This window comes from Nipponia nippon, unplaced genomic scaffold (assembly GCF_047370975.1).
Source record: "Nipponia nippon isolate SJK-2023a ecotype South Korea unplaced genomic scaffold, ASM4737097v1 scaffold_32, whole genome shotgun sequence".
Classification (NCBI taxonomy): Eukaryota; Metazoa; Chordata; class Aves; order Pelecaniformes; family Threskiornithidae; genus Nipponia; species Nipponia nippon.
This window is the reverse complement of record NW_028262350.1, coordinates 3,007,246-3,024,811: the sequence shown is the minus strand read 5'-3', so window position 1 is coordinate 3,024,811 and position 17,566 is coordinate 3,007,246. Positions and strand designations below refer to the sequence as shown.

General features: G+C 69.0%; 2 protein-coding genes across 6 annotated transcripts; one reads left to right on the top strand and one right to left on the bottom strand.

Annotated features, from left to right (window-relative positions):
* Window positions 1-2,759: 2,759 nt before the first annotated feature.
* Window positions 2,760-5,919, top strand: COPZ2 (coat protein complex I subunit zeta 2). 3 transcript variants are annotated; one of them, XM_087770141.1, is made up of 10 exons: window positions 2,760-2,807; window positions 3,408-3,476; window positions 3,714-3,795; window positions 3,944-4,035; window positions 4,112-4,167; window positions 4,402-4,479; window positions 4,808-4,859; window positions 4,943-5,052; window positions 5,274-5,312; window positions 5,556-5,919. In XM_087770141.1, exons 1-8 carry the CDS (start codon window positions 2,790-2,792, stop codon window positions 5,036-5,038), a joined length of 543 nt encoding a protein of 180 aa, XP_087626267.1. In that variant the 5' UTR covers window positions 2,760-2,789; the 3' UTR covers window positions 5,039-5,052; window positions 5,274-5,312; window positions 5,556-5,919. The 3 variants fall into 3 exon arrangements, with proteins under 3 accessions (XP_087626267.1, XP_087626269.1, XP_087626268.1); XM_087770143.1 differs by lacking the exon at window positions 4,402-4,479; XM_087770142.1 differs by lacking the exon at window positions 3,408-3,476 and having other exon boundaries at window positions 2,770-2,807.
* A 6,609-nt stretch (window positions 5,920-12,528) lies between these two features.
* On the bottom strand, window positions 12,529-16,873 carry CDK5RAP3 (CDK5 regulatory subunit associated protein 3). 3 transcript variants are annotated; one of them, XM_087769857.1, is made up of 14 exons: window positions 16,844-16,873; window positions 16,600-16,657; window positions 15,990-16,121; window positions 15,654-15,754; window positions 15,523-15,571; window positions 15,081-15,259; window positions 14,655-14,791; window positions 14,320-14,464; window positions 14,077-14,193; window positions 13,888-13,963; window positions 13,454-13,542; window positions 13,141-13,346; window positions 12,830-13,001; window positions 12,529-12,744 (listed from the first exon to the last, which is right to left on the bottom strand). In XM_087769857.1, exons 1-14 carry the CDS (start codon window positions 16,847-16,849, stop codon window positions 12,679-12,681), a joined length of 1,533 nt encoding a protein of 510 aa, XP_087625983.1. In that variant the 5' UTR covers window positions 16,850-16,873; the 3' UTR covers window positions 12,529-12,678. The 3 variants fall into 3 exon arrangements, with proteins under 3 accessions (XP_087625983.1, XP_087625985.1, XP_087625984.1); XM_087769859.1 differs by lacking the exon at window positions 16,600-16,657 and having other exon boundaries at window positions 16,844-16,866; XM_087769858.1 differs by lacking the exon at window positions 16,844-16,873 and having other exon boundaries at window positions 15,990-16,156; window positions 16,600-16,810.
* Window positions 16,874-17,566: the final 693 nt, after the last annotated feature.

Sequence of the window (17,566 nt, the reverse complement as noted above, 5' to 3'; positions counted from 1 at the left end):
CACGCTCCGGCAGCTGCCCAGTCGGCATACCCCTGCTCATTACGCCCAGGCCTGTTGTCGGGTTGAGAAAAGCCAGGTCTCCTGGTCGGCCGCTCCTCGCCCCGGGCGCTGGGAGCCGCTGGGGTGCAGGGGGCTGTGTCGGAGAGAGGAACTCCCAGCCCGACCTGGGCCGGCCGAGAGCCGCGGGCAGGGGGAGAGCCCGGGGGGCAGCACCGGGCCGGGGCTCCCCACCGCACAGAGCCACAGCTGCCGCCTTTGAGCCGCTCACAGCCACCTGCAGCTCACGTCCTGTGGGCTGTCCGTCTGGCTGGCTGTCAGGTGTCAGCCTCAAACAGTGAGACTGTCCGTGGGTCACACCGCTGCTCGTCACGGGGGAACCCACCGGCCGGTTTGAGCTTGACCGAGCAACTGAGGTTTCGACGTTTGATGCCTTTTGAGACAGTAACTGCCCAGCAGAGGGGAGGGAAAGGCTGCGACTCATCCCAGCCACCTCACCGGGCGCCCGAGGACCCGCGCCAGCGCCATCAGCGCACGCAGCCGGTGGCTCTGAAGCCAAGCGCCGGGCTCTCCCGTTAGAGCTGCAGGAGCGGAGGCAGAAAGGTGCTGTGAACGGCCACAAGAGCGGGGCCAGCGTCAGGCCCCCGTCCCGTCCCGTCCCGTCCCATCCTTGCCTCTCCAGGTGATCACCAGATCACCGACGGGAACTCCCTCAGCTATTTAAATAAATAAGCACGAAGTGGGGTCCATTAAAACCATCACCTCGGAGCAGGTTATTTATACCTTCCCTCATCGATCGGCACGGGCTTTCTGCCCAAATCAATGCCGGTGCCCAGAGGGCGAGGGGCAGCTGCTGCCAGACCTGGCAGCAGAGGTGGGCAGGTAGGAGGTAAGGGCAGGCAGGCAGCACCACCCCTGCCTGCTATTCCTGCAACGCCGCAGCTGCCCGAAGCGGCCGCAGCTGCCAAAACCAGACACCCTCTTCCCTGCCCCAGAAACTCGCCGGGACAAACAGGATGCCAGAGACAATAGTTCATCCGAAAAAAACGTGGAAAATGAGCACGAGCTCCGACGCCTTGCAGCAGGGTGAGGTTTCCCAGCGGGGGGTGAGGGCAGCAGCAAGAGCAGAGCCCCCCTTATTTTACAGCAAGGACCAAGCTCGCCAGCACGGCTGAGAGATGGGGGAGAGGCTGCGCATCCCCCCGAACCTGGAGAACCCCAACGCTGCAAGCAGGGATGCTCCAGAGCATCCAGGGAGACAGGGACAGCAGGGAAAGGGACCGGAGAGGCCGAGGGAAGGTGGTGAGGAGCCTGGAAGCACCCGGATCCGAGCGATTTTGGGTCATGGGCTCGCTCTGCCCCAGCTGCTCCATCTCGCTAATCTCCTCCTGGAAAACAGGTCGTGAAACACCCAGGAAAGCCGGGGTGCGGCCCCGGCCCACGTCGTGCCGCAACTGGCAATTTGCTGAGGCAACGGCGGCGGCCCCGGCGGGCGGATGGGCACGGCCCCATCGCCAGAGCGGTTCCCCCTCGATACCAAGAGCCGCCGCTCGGCGCGTTGCACGCCGGGTGGGAGATTTGCGGGTGCCGCCAACCCCGATGGCCACCGAGGGCTTGCAACAGGGCTGCCTTGGCTTGCAAGCGTTACCCAGGCGCCGTCCCCCTGTGCCCCCCTGCACCCCGCAGGGGAAAACGGGTGTACGGGAGCACCCTAAAACCTCTCGCCGTGCCTCTCCGGGGCTGCGGTCAGCCTCCTGCCAGCAACCCGAGCCGGGCTGCCCCTCGCGGGGTTATTTTTAGTGGCCCCCACGGGGCTATTTGAAGGGCTGGCAGGCGTCCCCGTCCCCACGGCTCCCAGCCCTCCTCCGCCTCAGGCAGGCGAGAGCCTTTCGGTGCCTCAAGCTGGCGAGGGGCGCACGGAGCCCCTTCCCCGGTGCTCCCACGGGAAAACTGGCCCCCCCCGGTATTTTTTCAGCCATGGCCGGTGGGGACGGGTAGGGACAGCCCGCGGTGAGCAGCGTCCCTCCAGCGAGACGCGGTGGGGAGTTGCTGTGGGCACGGCGTGTCCCGCTGCCCCTCACTCCGAGGCTGTGGCCCAGGTTCACCCGTGGGCTCAGCCCCCGCCGTGGGGAAACGCTCCAGCCCCGGAGGTTAAAGCAAAAAAGGGTGATTTGGGTGCAAGCAATGAGTCACCGGCAAACGCCGCTGGCAGTGGTCAGGGGACGGGAACAGGGGTGCAGGGGGGCTGTGCCCCACAGCCGGGATCGCCCATGATGGCACCTGGGGGGTACCGGCCCCCCGGCAGAGCCCACAGCCCGCAGCAGGGACGAGCCTGGCACCCGCTGGCTGGACCCCGCGCTGCCAGGACCCCCCCCGCCTCCCCGCTCACCCGGGGGGGTGACCCCCAAATTAAAGTCAGCAGAGGTTGGGTGACCCCTCTCTGCCCTGCTGCTGGGCCTCCCCCCCCCCCCCCCGGGGCTTCCCTGAACCCCCCAGTTCGGGGTGGGGGGGGTCCCAGCCTCCACCCCCCCCCAGGTCCTTTCCCAAAGGAGGTGCCTGTGTGCGGGGGGGGCACTGGGGGAGCAGCCCCCCCCGGCCACACGTGTCCCCCCCACTGCGTCCCCCCACAGCAGGGGGGGGGGGGGGGGGTGCGGGACACCCGCCCCGGGGGATCCCCGGTTCTCCCCAGCGAGGCAAAGCTGGGGGTGCGGGGGGGGGGGGGATGCGGGGCCGGGGCGGAGCGGGCCGGGGGGGGCGGGCACGGCAGCGGGGGGTGCCGGGGCGGCGGAGCCATGGAGCCCGCGGGGCCGGTACGGCCGGGACGGGGCCGGGGACGGGACCGGGGCCGGGGCTCCGCAGCCCCGCGGGAACTTTGTGCGGCCGCGGAGGGGAGAAACGGGGAAAAACGGCGGGGGGGGGGGGGGGAACGGGAGGAAAAACACGGGGGGTGGGGGGAACACGGGGAGGAAAAAACGGAGAAAAAAAACACGGGGAGAAAAAGACGGGGGAAGAACGGGGAGGGATAACGGGAGGGGGCAACCGGGGGCGATGGGGATAAATGATGGGGACGGGGGGGAAAGGGTGGGCAACGGGAGGGGAAGGGGCTGGGGGGGCCACGGGGGGGGGACCGTGGTGAAACGGGGGAAGAGGGGGGACGGGGAGGGGGGGAACGGGGGGGAGAGGAGAGAAATGGGAAGAAGAGGGGAAATGGGGGAACAGAATTGGGGGGAATGGGGGGAAAAGGGGGAGCAGAGGGGCAGCGAGGGTGGGATGGGGGAGCAAAGGGGGTCCCCAAAATCCAGAGCTGGGGGGACCCCGAGGGAGGGGATCCAGGGGAGCCCAGGGTGGGCTGGGGGGGTGCGGACCCACCGCAGGGCTGAGCCCCTCCGGCCCCGGCCCCTCTCCCCCAGGAGCCCTCCCTGTACACGGTGAAGGCCCTGCTCATCCTGGACAGCCTCGGGCAGCGCCTCCTGGCCAAGGTGAAGCCCGGACCCCCCCTGCCTCAGTTTCCCCAGGGGATGCTGCCCAGGTCCCCCAGCCCCCCTGCTCACCCTGGCTCAGGCATCTCCCCCCGCCAGGCTGCGGGGTCTCGGAGGGGGCTGGCAGGGGCCTTGGGGGGTCCTGGCAGGGTCCTTGGGGGTCCTGGCACACGACCCCCCCGCGCAGGACCCGTGCTGCCCACCCTGCCACCGCTGACCCCCTGCCCATCCCCGCAGTACTACGATGGCACCTTCCCCACAGCCAAGGAGCAGGCGGCCTTCGAGAGGAGCATCTTCAGCAAGACCCACCGGGCGGGCGGTGAGCAGGGGGGCTGCTCCGGAGCTTTGGCAATTGTGGGGGGACACGGGTGCAAAAGGTTTCATGCCGGAGGGACACCGGGCTTGGAGCAGCTTCCCCTCCGGTGCAGTCCTGGGGGACACCAACACCGTCCCGTCTCCCCACGCAGGGGAGATCGCCTGTCTGGAAGGACTCACCGTCGTCTACAGGAGCAGTGTCGACCTCTTCTTCTACGTGGTGGGGGGCTGCCAGGAGAATGAGGTAGGTTGGGGGGGGCAGCCCCGGGGACCCCCCGGGGACCCCCCGTGACCCCGTTGACTCCCCCGTTCTCCCGCAGCTGATGCTGTCGGCCGTGCTCGCCTGCCTCCTCGACGCTCTCGGCCACCTCCTGCGGTGAGACCTCCTCCCACGTGCCTCGGGTGGGGAAACTGAGGCAGGGCACGGGGCAGCAGTGCGCCCCAGGTGACGCCCTGAGCTGGTGCGAAACCCCTGTCCCCTAACGCCCCGGGGGGGACGGGGCCAGCGCTGCTTTGGGATGGCAGGGGTCTGGGTCCCAGCACCTCGCACGGGACCCCAGGCTGTGAGTGGGAACGGGTACAGCGACCTCTCCCACCCGCTCGCCCACAGGAAGGAGGTGGAGAAGCGCTGGCTGCTGGACAACATGGAGGGGACATTCCTGGTGGTGGATGAGATTGTGGACAGGGGGTGAGCTCCTGCTGGGGGGGGCAGAGGGGGAGAGGCAGCCCGCAGCACTGGGGGTTGCAGGGACAGGGGGTGGCATCGTCCCCCCTGGGTGCTAGGAAGGGGTTGGCCCCATCTCGGGGTGCCAAGGGGGAGCTGGGCACCCCAGCTTGCCAACGTTGCAGCAGCTCTTCCTCAAGCCTTTGCCAGGGCATCCCAGAGCTTTGCACAGGGAGGGAAACTGAGGCACGGGGCGGTGGCAGTGATGCCCAGTGGGGTGCAGCCAGGATGGGGAGGGAGCCATGCCGGGAGGATGCCAGTGGGCTGGTGCCAGCACCGCGCTGCTCCGCAGGGTGATCCTGGAGAGCGACCCCCAGCAAGTGATCCAGCGGCTGAGCCTGCGGGTGAGTGCGGCCACCCCGCGCCATGGCCTTCCTCCACCCTCCTCTGCACCTCCCCACCCTCCTCAGCCTCTCTCCCTCCCCAGGCCCCCGAGCCGGCGGCATACGGCTTCGTCCTCTTCGACTACCTGACGGGCAGCTCAGAGAGGAAGGATGCGGGGGACGCCGGCGGCCGAGAATAGGCAGCACCGAGGAGGTGCGAACCCTTCCCCGTGCCGGGGGCCCGGCCGGGATGGGCAGGGACTGGGGTCAGGGTCTGGCCGCTGCCGGAAAGCTGCCGAGCACGGCGACCTCGGGGGTGGTGGGCAGCGAGCAGGATGGTTGTGCAGGGGATGCTCCCCACGTCGGGGCACCCAGTGGGTCCCCTTCTCCCCATCACCCTGCTCCTAAAGCTGATGATGCCCTTCCCTCTCCCAGGTTGATGAGAAGCCTCTGGCTGAGCAGAGCACGTCCCAGGTAAGACCTTTGTTAGCCTCGCTAACGAGGAGGGTGTGATGCCCAGCTGTACCCACCAGGATGGAGATGGGGCACACCCTGGGTCCCACTCTCGTTGTCACCCCAGCATGGGGTCCCATGGACCCCCAGTTGCTCGGGGTGAGGTTTGCCCCCCTCCCCGGCCAAGTGAACCCAGGCATCCAGCCGGGAAGGGCACCCTAAGGTGGGCCTGACCCCATCCCCACCCCTGGGCTCTCACGCCAGGTCCTGCAGCCCACCAAGGAGCACATCGAGCCATCCCCACTGACATGACGGCTCCGGGGTCTCCCCTTGGAGGGGCTGGCTGAAAGGTGGGACCCTGGGGCTGGGGGACGCCAGGCAGCAGGACACACGGACCTTCCCGGGCATCCCCCCACTCCGATCCCAACCCAAACCCCGCGCCCCAGCCTGGATCCCCGGGACGGCTCCTCCCCGGCTGCGCCACCTCCAGAAGCCCCTTGCTGGGTCTCATCTGCCCCGACATTAATAACACCGAGGGAAAAATTAAGCGCTAAGGAGGGAGAATGGATTTGCCATTCCTGGTCGCTCCCAGCCAGAACCAGCCACAAATAAAGTTTTCCTCCCTGGTTTGGTGTCCTCTTGCTGTCCGTCGCATCGGGGCAGTGGGTCCCTGGGTGCACGTCACCCATCGAGGCCGGGCTCTGGGGGCTCTTCGGTGCGTTTCCCTTGGAGGCAAAGGTGACATTTCTGGGGTTATCTGTTAAATCCCACTCTCTACGGGTTCATCATTTCAAGCCACCGCAGACCAATGGAGTCCGGCACAGGGCGGCCTGGGGCTGGTGGGAGGCTGCGGTGCCCCGCGGTTGGGGTGTGGGTCCGGGCACAGAGCCGGGAGCCCCCCACCCTCTCCCTGGCCGTGCCCAGGGTGGGGATGGGTGCACGCAGCCAAGCACCCAAACGCTGCCCACCCGCGGGTGCCCACGCATGAGGCAGCCATGGTGCTTGCACCCACAGTCCACTCTGCCGTGGTCACGCTGCACCAGCCTAGGGGCCCCCCTTACCTTGGGATCACCCTCTTCCTGGGAACCCCTCACCCCGGGGACCCTCCCCACGCTGGGGAACCCCCACCCCACCCACGGACCTCCACCGCCTCTTGCGCGACGCTCCCTAACGCCGCGGCCTCGGCACAGCTCTTGGTCGCCGCTCCCTGGAAGGACCCTGGTGCGCTTTGCATAGCCCAGCCCCGCCCCTTATATGGTGCATAGCCCCGCCCATGCCTGTCTTATCCCCGCCCCTCCCTGGATGCCCCGCCCCTGACCGGGCCGCCCATTCACGGTCCTGCAGCGCCACCTGCCGGCGGCCCCGGGCACACGCGGGCCCCCGGGCCCCCAACCGCCCCCATCAGAGCCCCCCCCCCCCCCGGGATCCCCCAGATCTTAGGGATCCTCCCCTCGGGGGGACCCCCCCCATCCTAGGGACCCTTCTCCTCCGGGCCGGGACCCCCACCCCTTCCCATCAGAGCCCGCCCCCCCCCGGATCCCCCAAATCTTAGGGAACCTCCCCTCGGGGACCCCCCCCCATCCTAGGGACCCCTCTCCCCCGGGACCCCCCATCCTAGGACGCCCCCGCTGTGGGACACCCACCCACATCGCCCCCCGCCTTCTGACCCCCCCCCCCAGGTTTCCCCACCAGCCTGGGTCCCCCCGGGCCAGCCCCACCCGGGGACGCCCCCCCATGCACCCCTTTCCCCACACCCCTTTCCCCGCACCCCTTTCCCCACACCCCTCCAGGCTGCCCCCCCCAAAGCCCCCTCCCCACCTGCCCCCGCCCCTCCTGTGGTCACCCCCCCACCCTGCAGCCACGGGACCCCAAAGGTGCGTGTGTGTCCCCCAAAAACAGGAATGACACTCCGCGACCCCCGGGGGGACCAGGGAGATGCCCCGCAGCCGGGACCCCCACACACCTTTCTGTGCCCCCCAACCCCAGGACCCCAAAGCCCCTCTGGGCTGGGAGGGCCCTGTGTCCCCGCGCCCCCGTGTCCCCAAGGAGGGGACGGTCCCAGCCGCACACCCGAGCCCCCTCCCCGGCCCCTCCCAGGAGCTCGCAGCCCCCCACTCGCTGCCCCCCTGCCCTGGAGCTGCCCCCCCAAAATGGGCAACAAAGGCTCGGCAGGTCCCGTCCCCCCCAAACCCGCGGTTGGTGGGGCAGGGGGTGGCGGGGTCCAGGCAGGTGGTGGCTTACCCCACCCTGGGGACCCCCAGCCCCAGGGAACCCCCCAAACCAGAGGCACCCCAAGCCAGGGCTGGATGGGGCAGGGCACGAAACCCACCCCGAAACCCACCCCACGTCCCCGTCTGCTCCCCGTGGGTGCTCAGGCTGCAGGGGGGGGTGCCCCGTGGGGGGGGGGGCTGTGTGCCCCCAGCTGCCCCTTGGGGAGGTGACCCCGGGTCCCCCCTCCCTCCCCATCCCAGGCAGCCCTCAGCACGGGAGCAGAGAACAAAGAGGAGGAGGAGGAGCGCGAAGGCCCCGTGGTCCCCGGCCATGACAGCTGGTGCCCCCCAAGTGACACGGGGACAAAGGCGCCGCAGCAGGCGATGGGCCCGGGGACAAAGGGCTTCACTCCCCGGGGACCACGGGGCTGGGGGGGCCCCGAGCCCCTCACGGGGGGACAGGGCCCATGGGGACTGACCGGACCAGGGGGCTTCCCCGGGAGAGACAGGGCTGGGGCCACCAGCCCCACGTCCCCACTGGCCGGCCCCACAGCACCCTGCAGCTCTGCCACCCCCATGCAACCCCCACGGCCACATCAACCCCCCCAAACCCACGCTGACCCCACAGCCATGAGCCCCCGAAATCCTGGCAACCTGCATCCGTGCCACCCTGCACCCCGAATCCTGCCAGTCTGGGTCCCCGAACTATGCCACCCCCAAGCCCTTGTCACCCCAAATCCCACGCCACCCCCAAACCCTGCCACCCCGTACGCGGGTCACCCTGTCCCCCTTGCTCTGTCCCCACCCCAGCTGGGACCCCAAGTCCATGGGGGAGATGATGCGGGTGACCGAGGGGGGACAGCCACGCCAGGGGACACACAGCCACGCCGGGGTGGCCGTGCCGGGGTGCCGTGGCAGCAGGCCGGGAAGGGGATTCATTAGCGGGGGGAGAGGTGGTTCCAGCGGCCGCCTTGATTGATGGCCTGGCCTCCATCTTGTCAGCCGGGTTTTGTCTCCCGGCCGGGGGAGGAAGGGAAGAGAAAGGGAAAGAGGAGGGAAGAAAAGTCCCCGGGGCGGGGGGGGCAGCAGGGGTTGGGGTGCCGAGGGAGGGGGGCCCCTCCTCGCCTGTCCCCGGGCTGTCGCGGTGATGGATGGCCCGGCCAGGGGCGGCCGCCTCGCCGCAGCATCCTCGCCGGGGGAGGCACGGGGCCAGGGACCCCCATCCTCTGGGGCTGGGGGACCCAAGCAGCCCTCAGACACCGGCCGGGGGCTGCACGCCCAGGCATGGGGGGCAGCCCCCCATCCCTGGCCGCGCTGGGCAGCTTGGCCACACAATGAGTCCCCGTACCCCAAAACCCCCTGGCTGAGCCCTCCCCCAGCTCATCACACCCATGGGTGCTGCTGGACGGGGGGGCAGCTGCCCACACAGCCCCTCATCCAGCCCGGATCGCTCCCCAAAAACAAACCCCGAGGATTTTCCCCCTCTCTGGTGCCTTGCCTCTTCCCTTCTCTCTATTTTCACCCCCGCTGCGGCTCCGGAGAGGCCCCGAGCAGCCGGGACCCCCGAGCCAGCGCCCCCCCGGCGCGAAGCTGTCGCCCCCGGGTGATCCATCCGTCCCCGGGTGCGCGGGGCATCTGTCGCCCCGTTACGGATTGTTTTAACGAGGAGATTTAGAGCCCGTTAAGCAGCTGCAGCGTCTGCCCGTAGGAAAGCCCAGGCAGAGCCGGGGGGGGCCCGGGGGGGGCCAGCCCCAGCCCCTCGGCGCTCCCCACCCCCTGGGGACCCTGGGCCCGGCTTCTGCTCCCTAAAAATCGGCTGAGAGGGGATGGAGGGGGCAGAGCACCCTGCACAGGGTGGCAGCGGGGAGAGAGGGATGGAGGGGTGCAGGAGAGGATGCAGGGATAGAGGGAGGGAGGGATGGAAGGACAGAGGGATGCAGGGACGGATGGAGGGATGCAGCGATAGAGGGAGGGAGGAAGGGAGGGATGCAGGAGAGGATAGTGGGATGGACAGAGGGACAGAAGGAGGGATGGAGGAAAGGATGTGGGGATGGAGGGATGCAGGGATGGATGGAGGGAGGGATGGAGGGACGCAGGAAAGGATGCAGGGATAGATGAAGGGATGGATGGAAGGACAGAGGGATGCTGGAATGGATGGAGGAAAGGATGGAGGGATGCAGGAAAGGATACAGGGATGGATGGAGGGAAGGATAGAGGGATACAGGAAAGAATAGACAGATGGAGGGATGGAAGGATGCAGGAAGGGATGGAGGGAGCGATGGAGGGATGCAGGAAAGGACACAGGGATGGATGGAGGGAAGGATGGAGGGATGCAGGAAAAGATACAGGGATGGATGGATGGATGGATGGATGGATGGGGGGGGGGGGGAAGCACAGGCCAGGCAAGGGCACCGGGGCCGGATGGCATGGGGACAGCGATGGGGATGGCTGGGGACAGCACGAGGGGCGCGGGGGGGACGGGGTCCGGCCCCCCAGATGGCGGGGCCGGGAGCTGCCCCCGCGCCGGCTCTCTGCTGCGCTTCGCAGCTAATTGAGTGAAATGGCTGTCAGCGATGTAATTAAAGGGGAGCGCGAGCGGTCGGGCAGGCCTCAAACAGATGGAAGGCCCCTTAATTGGTAATTAAATTCCTCCCTGGCAGGTGAGATGGAGCAGCAGCCGGGGCCCCACCAGGCCGCCGGCAGCCGGGGCCCCCCCAGCCGCGGAGGGGGAGGCAGAGCTGGTCCCGGCACCGCTGGAGCTGAGGAGGGGGACGACGCGGCCCCATGGCTGGGGGTCCCCAGCCCTTTGTCTGCCCGTTTCTGGAGCAAACGCAGCCCCGAGCCCCCTGGGGCCACGGTCCCGCCTCCCGCAGCCCCTTGGCCGGTGATGGTCACCCAGCGTGAGGGGGACGGCCAGGCAGGGGACAGGGACCCGCAGGGGACCCCAGCGTTTTGGGGGACTCCTTGCCCGGGTCTGTAGGTCCCTGCCATCCACATGTCCCCCTGGTCCACGTCCCCTCCACGCAGACATCCCCCGGCCCCATCCCAAGGGACGCGGGCAGCAGGGTGCAGGCAGGGACGGGCAGGGGGGGCTGGAAACCCACACGAGCGCCTGCTGCCCCCGGCCCCCATCCCCGCCAGGCGGGAAGGGGGTATTTTATTTTCCTGTCATTATCTCCCGGTAATGTTGCAGATAATGGGAACAGCAATCGGCGGCGCCGGCCAATATTTCATGCACGATGGGATGGCGGGGACGGGGCCCCGAGACAGCGATATTAATAACGGCCCCGCGCCGCCACCCTAACGAAGCCCCTAACGCCGGGGGCCGCCCCGGGCGGTGGGAGCACCCGGCACATCACGGCGGGCGGAGGGGTCCCCGCAGCCGCCGACTCATTTAATTCCCCATTAAAGCCCCCGCGGTGCCGCCGGCCCCCCGCCAGCCGTGACCTCCGGCGGGGGCTCTGCCCTCTGCCCCCGGCTGGGCCACCGTGACCTGTGGGGCCGGCCAGGGGGCCAGCAGGGTCAGGGGCCGGGGGCCGAGCAGCAGCCCCGCAGCGGGGGGACGTTAGTTCCAGCGAGGCGGGCGGATAAAGGGGGCTTTATGGCCGGGACCCCCCCGTGGCGGATGCCTTCCCGCCGCTCGCTATGGAGACGATGGTGATGGTGACCCCGCAGCTGCACCGGTTGCCCCCCCAGACCCGGTGCTGAGCTCCCTCTGCCCCAGCAGGATGGGGACCCCCCTGGCCCCCCCAGCACCCACCGGCCTCAGGGGGACCCTCCACGGTTCCCAGCTCCATCCCCCGGGCAGCGAGGAGTTACGGACGCCATTTAATTTGCCCGTTAACCACTGCTAGTGGGGTAATGAGGGGCTCGCCGAAGCCGGGCTGTCTCTCCGCGACCTTCGCCCACGTCCCCACCGTGGCGGTGGCCCGGCGGTAGCCGCATGCCGCCAGGCACGGCCGCCACCACGGTGGGACGGGACCGTGGGGTGCGAGACGCTGGGACATCCCCCCCGGTGCCCCCAGGATCTGCCCCCCATCGCCCCACAGCTGGTGGGGACAGGGATGGGATCCCCCACAGCCCCGCGTCTTCCTCGGGTGCCGACTGGTACAGGATCCCCCGTGGCCCCATGGAGGACGGGATCCCCCCGACCCAATGGGGAGGGATCCCCCACAGCCCCACAACTGGATCGCATGGGGCCGAGACCCCACGGGGATGGGGGGGTCCCACGGGGATGGGGGGCCCCGGTGCCGGGGGGGGGGGACGGACCGCAGGCAGGGCTGCACCCCCGGCCCCACCGCGGGCCCCTCCTGCCCCACGGAGCCCCCAGCCCTCGGGGGAGGGCGGACCCACAGCAGAGCCAGACCAATGAGCAACTGCAAGGTGGCAGGGGGGCGGGACAAGAGAGGCACAGGGACCAATAGCCTGCCCGGGGGGGCGTGGCCGATGACTGACGTCAGTGGGTGTGACAGGCCCCTCCCAGAAGATGCTGGGGAGGGGGGTGTCTAGCCTCACCCAGACCAGTATGTCCCAGTACAGCCCAGTATGGCCGGGGGGGTCAGGCTCTGCCCTCCACCGGCTGAGGGGAAGGGATGGGGGCGGCGGTGCCTGGGGGCGGGGGGGTGATTAATGGGGGCCATCGCTCACTGTCCGGCGGGGGCCCCCCCTGCGCGGCGATAACGAGCGGCAGGAATAATGAGCGGTGTCACTCCACTTTTCATTGTGATGGAAAGTCATTACAGGCGTCACCGGCGGCGACAACCAGCCATGAATCAACTGCTCTGCTATGAAATTAAAATCGAATCTCCCACCACCACCCCACCCCCCACCGCCACCGCCCCATCACGGCCCCCCGGCAAGGGCTGTCGGCCCCGGGGGGGGTGGCCCTGTCCACGGGCAGGGCGCAGGGCTCCCACCTCCCCAGGGTCACCCTGCAGCCCCAGGGATCGACCCAGAGCAGGAGGATTTAGGGGCTCCTCTCCCCCCGCGAAGCCAAGACCCCGCAGGGAAACAGCGAGATCCATGGGTGGGAGAAGGGCTGCGACTTTATTCAGCAACGTCCGCCCCCGCAAGCGAGGCCGCGGCCACGTTACCGGTGCCCCAGGGCTGTGAATGGGGGGGTCTGGGGAGCAGGGCCCCACGCTGCCCCTCTCCGCGGGTGCCTGGCCCGTGGGGGCTCACAGCAAGACACCCATCAGGTTCACCGGCCGCCCGCTGTAGCGCTTGGAGACATCCGCCTCGATCTGCAAGACAGAGCCGGGTGGTCAGGGGGGTGCAGGGGCAGCAGGGGGCCTGCAGCAGCCCAGCAGGGCCACCTCCCGCCCTCACCAGTTTCTGGAGCTCCTTGGTCTTCTCCAGCAGACGGTCGAGCTTGGGCTCCAAGGCGCCCTGCTCTGCCAGGGCCTCCTGCCGCTTCTGGCTCATCACCTCCTTCTTGGCCAGCAGCAGCTCTGCCTGCTTCAGCTTCTGCCGGAGCAGCTCGCTCACACGGTCCACGTACCTGTATGGGGAGAGCCAGGACCTCCGTCACCCCCATTGCCCACCCAGGTGCCATCCCCACCCCAGGACACCTCCATCTCCTGCCCCATGGTCCCCCCCTCAGCCCTGACCCCCTGTTTTTCCCTCCTCCAAGCGAGGACCTGGGGGAGGCGAGGATCATGAAGAGGTGCTGCATGCTGCGGGTGCAGAGCTGGCCCAGCAGAGCCCGGGTGGTGGCCAGGAGGGAGCACACATGGGCGCTGGTCTGGCCCTGCAGCACGGCGGGCGCCAGCTGGAACTGGCTGACGGCCACGATGTCGGCCTCCTCCTCCATCTCCACCAGGCGCTGAGACAGGAACAGCTCCAGCTGCGGGGACAGGGCAGGGGACGCTCCGGTACTGCCATCCCTGCAGTGGGACGGCAGCAGAGCTGCCCCTTACCTGGCTCTAGCCCTGGTTGCTGCGTTGTACCCACCTCCATGAGCTCGTCGATGAACTGGCTCCGGGTCTCGGTGTTTTCCAGGAGCGTCAGGGCATCAGAGCCACAGGCAACCCCCTCAGGCACTGGGGGACGAGCCAGGGGTGAGTGGGGCCAGGAAGCAGCAGGGAAGGGATCTCTACAGCTCAGACAGTCTGGTCATACCCCCACCCACCCCACTCGTCCTGTACAAGGTGCTCAGCATCACCCCATGGCACTGTTGAGTGGGGTCAGGGCCCTGCTCCTGCCCACCCAGCACCCAACAGGCAGCTGCCCAGCACGGCGCTGCTTCTGCTCTGTCCCCAGCAGGCCTCTGTGCACTGATGGGGTGCCCAGGGTCACCGCAGGCACAGAAAGGGGGAGTAAAGGCAGGATGGGTGCTGCCTGATGCCCGTTAGGACCCCCCCATGTCCCTTTGCAGCCATGCTCACCCTCTGTGCCAGCCTCCAGCACCGTGATCTGCACCTCCTCGCTTTCACCATCTCCCCAGTCAATACCATCATCCTGCTGCAAAAGAAAGGGCACCCTGTGAGATGGGGGTGCCCGGGACACCCCCAGGCCCCCAGTCTGGCCCTGGAGCAGGGCCAGACCCCAGGACCACACAGCCAGGGGTCACACACCTGGGGACCGGGCTCTAGTGTGATCCCCCAGTCGATCTCCTCGCCCTGGGCTCCCCCGTCAGCAGCGGCACAGGCACCCACGCTGGTTGGCTCCAGCGTGAAGTCTCCCCAGTCGATCTGCAGGGAGAACAGCAGAAGTCCTGAAACCCCGGGGGCAAAGAGCCTAACCCTAACTGACACACAGCAGAGCCGGCGGAGGCTCTCCCCAGCACCGCAGCTCAGCCCCGGCTGGCCAGGACGTACCGTGTCCTCCTTCGGCTGCTCCAGCACCTCCTCCACCACTGGCCGCTCCACCCGCAGGGGCTGGAGCCCCGTCCTCCACTCGTAGACGGTCGTGTTGCCTCTCTTCCCCACGTGCCGCAGCAGGGGCACCACCAGCTCTGCGGAGCTGGCAGCCACCCTGGGCACATCAGTGCCAGGCGCAGGGCGGGGACCCCCGAGCACCCCCAACCCCACCAGGGTCCCTCTGGGGGAGCCCCAGGCCGGGTGCAGCCACCAGCCCAACCTGCTGCCCCCGCACGTGGGGAGAGGAGATGCGGGGGTCTACCCCTGTGCCCCCATACCCGCCCCCTGCCCACCTCTCGCACACGAACTCCACGCAGGCCTGGTACAGCTCGATGGCCTCGGAGAGCGCACTGGCTCCCGCCCCGATTTCAGACAGCAGCGACGGCAGGTCCTTCACCAAGGCCAGCAGCTCCTGGCGCACGTTGTCACCCTGCGGACAGAGCAGGGACATGTCAGGGCAGGGAGGCTGGCAGCCAAAGCACGCCCAGGGTGGCTTCACCCTCTGCTTGCAGAGCTAGATGTGGGCAGGAAGGGAATGGAGGGCTGTGCGGTCACCCTACACCCCCCAGCTCCTCTCACAGGTAAGGTGGCACTGTGGGGACATCATATGAGACACGCAGACCCAGCTTGAGCCCTGCTGAGGCGTCTGGGGGCTGCTTTGGGGAGGGAGGGGGCACAGCAGGACTCCCTCCGCAGCAGGGCTGGCCGCAGGGACTCACGGTGATGCCGTACTGCTTGCAGGAGGCGAAGAAGCGCTCCCGCAGCTCGGCCGCCCCCAGCTGACACTCCTCCTCACGGCGGGCAAAGTCCTGCTGGGCCTGCTGGCACCGGCTGATCTGCTTCTTCAGCGAGGGGATCTCGTAGCTGATGCTGCGTACCAGGAGGCTGGCGAGCTCGGCTGCAGGGGGGGCAAGAGAAGGGTGCTGAGAGGCCATGCCAGTCGCCCACGAGGCCCTCGGGGTGCCCCAGCCACCTCAGCAGCTTTCCCAGCCGTGCGGCAGAGGCAGCTCGGGGCCCTCACCCCACTGGGACTTGGCAGCCCGTCACGTCCTGCCCCTTTCCCTGCCCGCCTCATCCTCATCGCAGTTTGGAGACTGAAAACCACCCACCGACACCCCCCAAGGGCTCTCCGGAGCCTGCCCACAGCCAGAGCTGCCTTACCCAGGTAGGTGTTCTCCTTCTCGTAGAGGGACACGATCTCCTGCCAGTCCTGGAGAGGAGGAAGCAGAGGGTGGGGGAGGGTGCGAACACACTGGCCACTGCCAGCCGCAGGCCCCCAGGCCCACGCTCACCTTCATGCGCTGGGATGAGTAGCGTCCAAAGAGGTTCTTGGTGGAAGCCTCAGTGCCCTTGAGGATCTCCACGATCCTCAGGCAGTGGAAGTAGTGCAGGTCTGCGTTGGAGGAGGGATGCGGTCACCGGGATGTCTGCCGGGTGCCACCCTCTCCCAGCTCAGCCCAGGGAGCGCGGGTCTCAGACAGGGCTGTGCCACTGACTCTCCGTCTCCTCCTCAGCTGGGAGGAGGTTGCCACAACCGAACCCTCGGAAACAGGCTCCCGGTGCGACACCCGCCCCGGCTGCCCGTGTCCCGGCTCTCCTGGGGCACCCTGACCCCAAGCTGCACTCACAGGCCCCCGCCAGCAGCTGCTTTATCTCCTCGTTCTCTGGCATGTCTTGGATGGCCGCGTTGATCTTCTCGCGGATGGCCAACACCTGGCTCTGCCATTTCAGGTTACAGTGTCTCCTGTCCACCAGCCAGTCTGCGAGGCAGGCGGGAGGGAAAGGGGGGGGTCACCTGGGAGAGGAACCCGGGGGGGCTCACCAGGAGGCGGTCACCCCCCCAGGCTGCCCTGCGATGCCAGACGGAGGCAGGGAGCAGAGGCCTGGGCAGAGCGGCTCTTGTGCATCCCGTCCCCGCCAAGCAGAAGGGCCAAACACCGGGATAAAGCCCCGGCTCCTTCCCCAGCTCTGGGAAGGGCTGGAGGGGTAAGGGGGGGCCGGGGGGGTCACCCCGCTGCTGCCTGGGCTGGGACAACCCGGCCCGGCACCGAGGGGGGCGGCGCTGGGGCCATGAGCTGCCACACGGCGGGGTGACAAACCCTCCCGGGGAAGGAGGACACGAGTGACCGGTGCCACCGCGGCCTCGCCCGCCGGGGAGTCCCGGCACGGCCCCCCCCCAGCCCCTGCCCACCCTGGGGGGGCTTCCGCACGGGGGAGGTGGGGTCAGGACCGCCGTACCCAGGAGCTTGCCGGTCTGGATGTCGATGGGCACGTTCTGGTAGTCCTGGGGAGCGACCTGCGGGGAGGCGAGGGGCAGCGGGACGCCTCGGGGGCTGGCGGAGCCCAGCCGGGGCCTGCGCACCCCCTAGGCCAGCTCCCGGGCCCGGCCTGTCCCCGCTCCCCCGGGCCGGGGCCCTTCCCCGATCGCCCCCGCCCCGGCCCCGGCCCCGGCCCCGGCCCCGGCCCCGGCCCCGGCCCCCACCTGCATGCCGCCCGCCACCGCTCCGCTTCCGCTTTCCCCGCGCCCAGCCCCGCCTCAGCCAATCCCCGAGCACGACCGCGGCAGCTCAGCCAATCAAAACGCGCTCGGTCCGACGGGCCCCGCCCTGCTACCAATCAGAAGGGAGCCACAGAGCGACAGCGCCACGTGCCGCCGTCCCGGTTGGCTGAGAGGAGGCGGGGGGAGGAGGCGCCGCCGACCAATCGGAGCGGGCGGGAGGGGGGCGCCGCTCACGCATGCGCAGTGCAGCGGGTCCCCGGGGCGGATCCCGGGTCCCAGGGAGCCGTGGGTGCCCCAGCGCAGGGCCAGGATCCCTCGGGGATCCCCAGCCGCCCTTCAGGGGATCCCGGGTCCCTCAGGGAGCCCCGGGAGCCCCCAAGCAGATCCCAGATCCTATGGGGATCCCCAATCGCCCCCCCCCGGGGGGGGGATCCCAGATCCCTCGGGGATCCCCAGCTGCCCCCAGAGCAGATCCCAGATCCCCGGGGACCACTGGATGCCCCAGCACAGAGCCAGGATCCTGGGATCCCCAGTCGCCGCAGAGGGTACCCCAGGTCCCTTGGGGATCCCTGAGGGGGGGCCCAGAGCAGATCCCTCAGGGACCGCTGAGTGCCCCAGCACAGAGCCAGGATCCCCCTGGGATCCCCACCCACCCCCGAGGGTACCCCGGGTCCCTTGAGGATCCCTGAGGGGGGACCCAGAGCA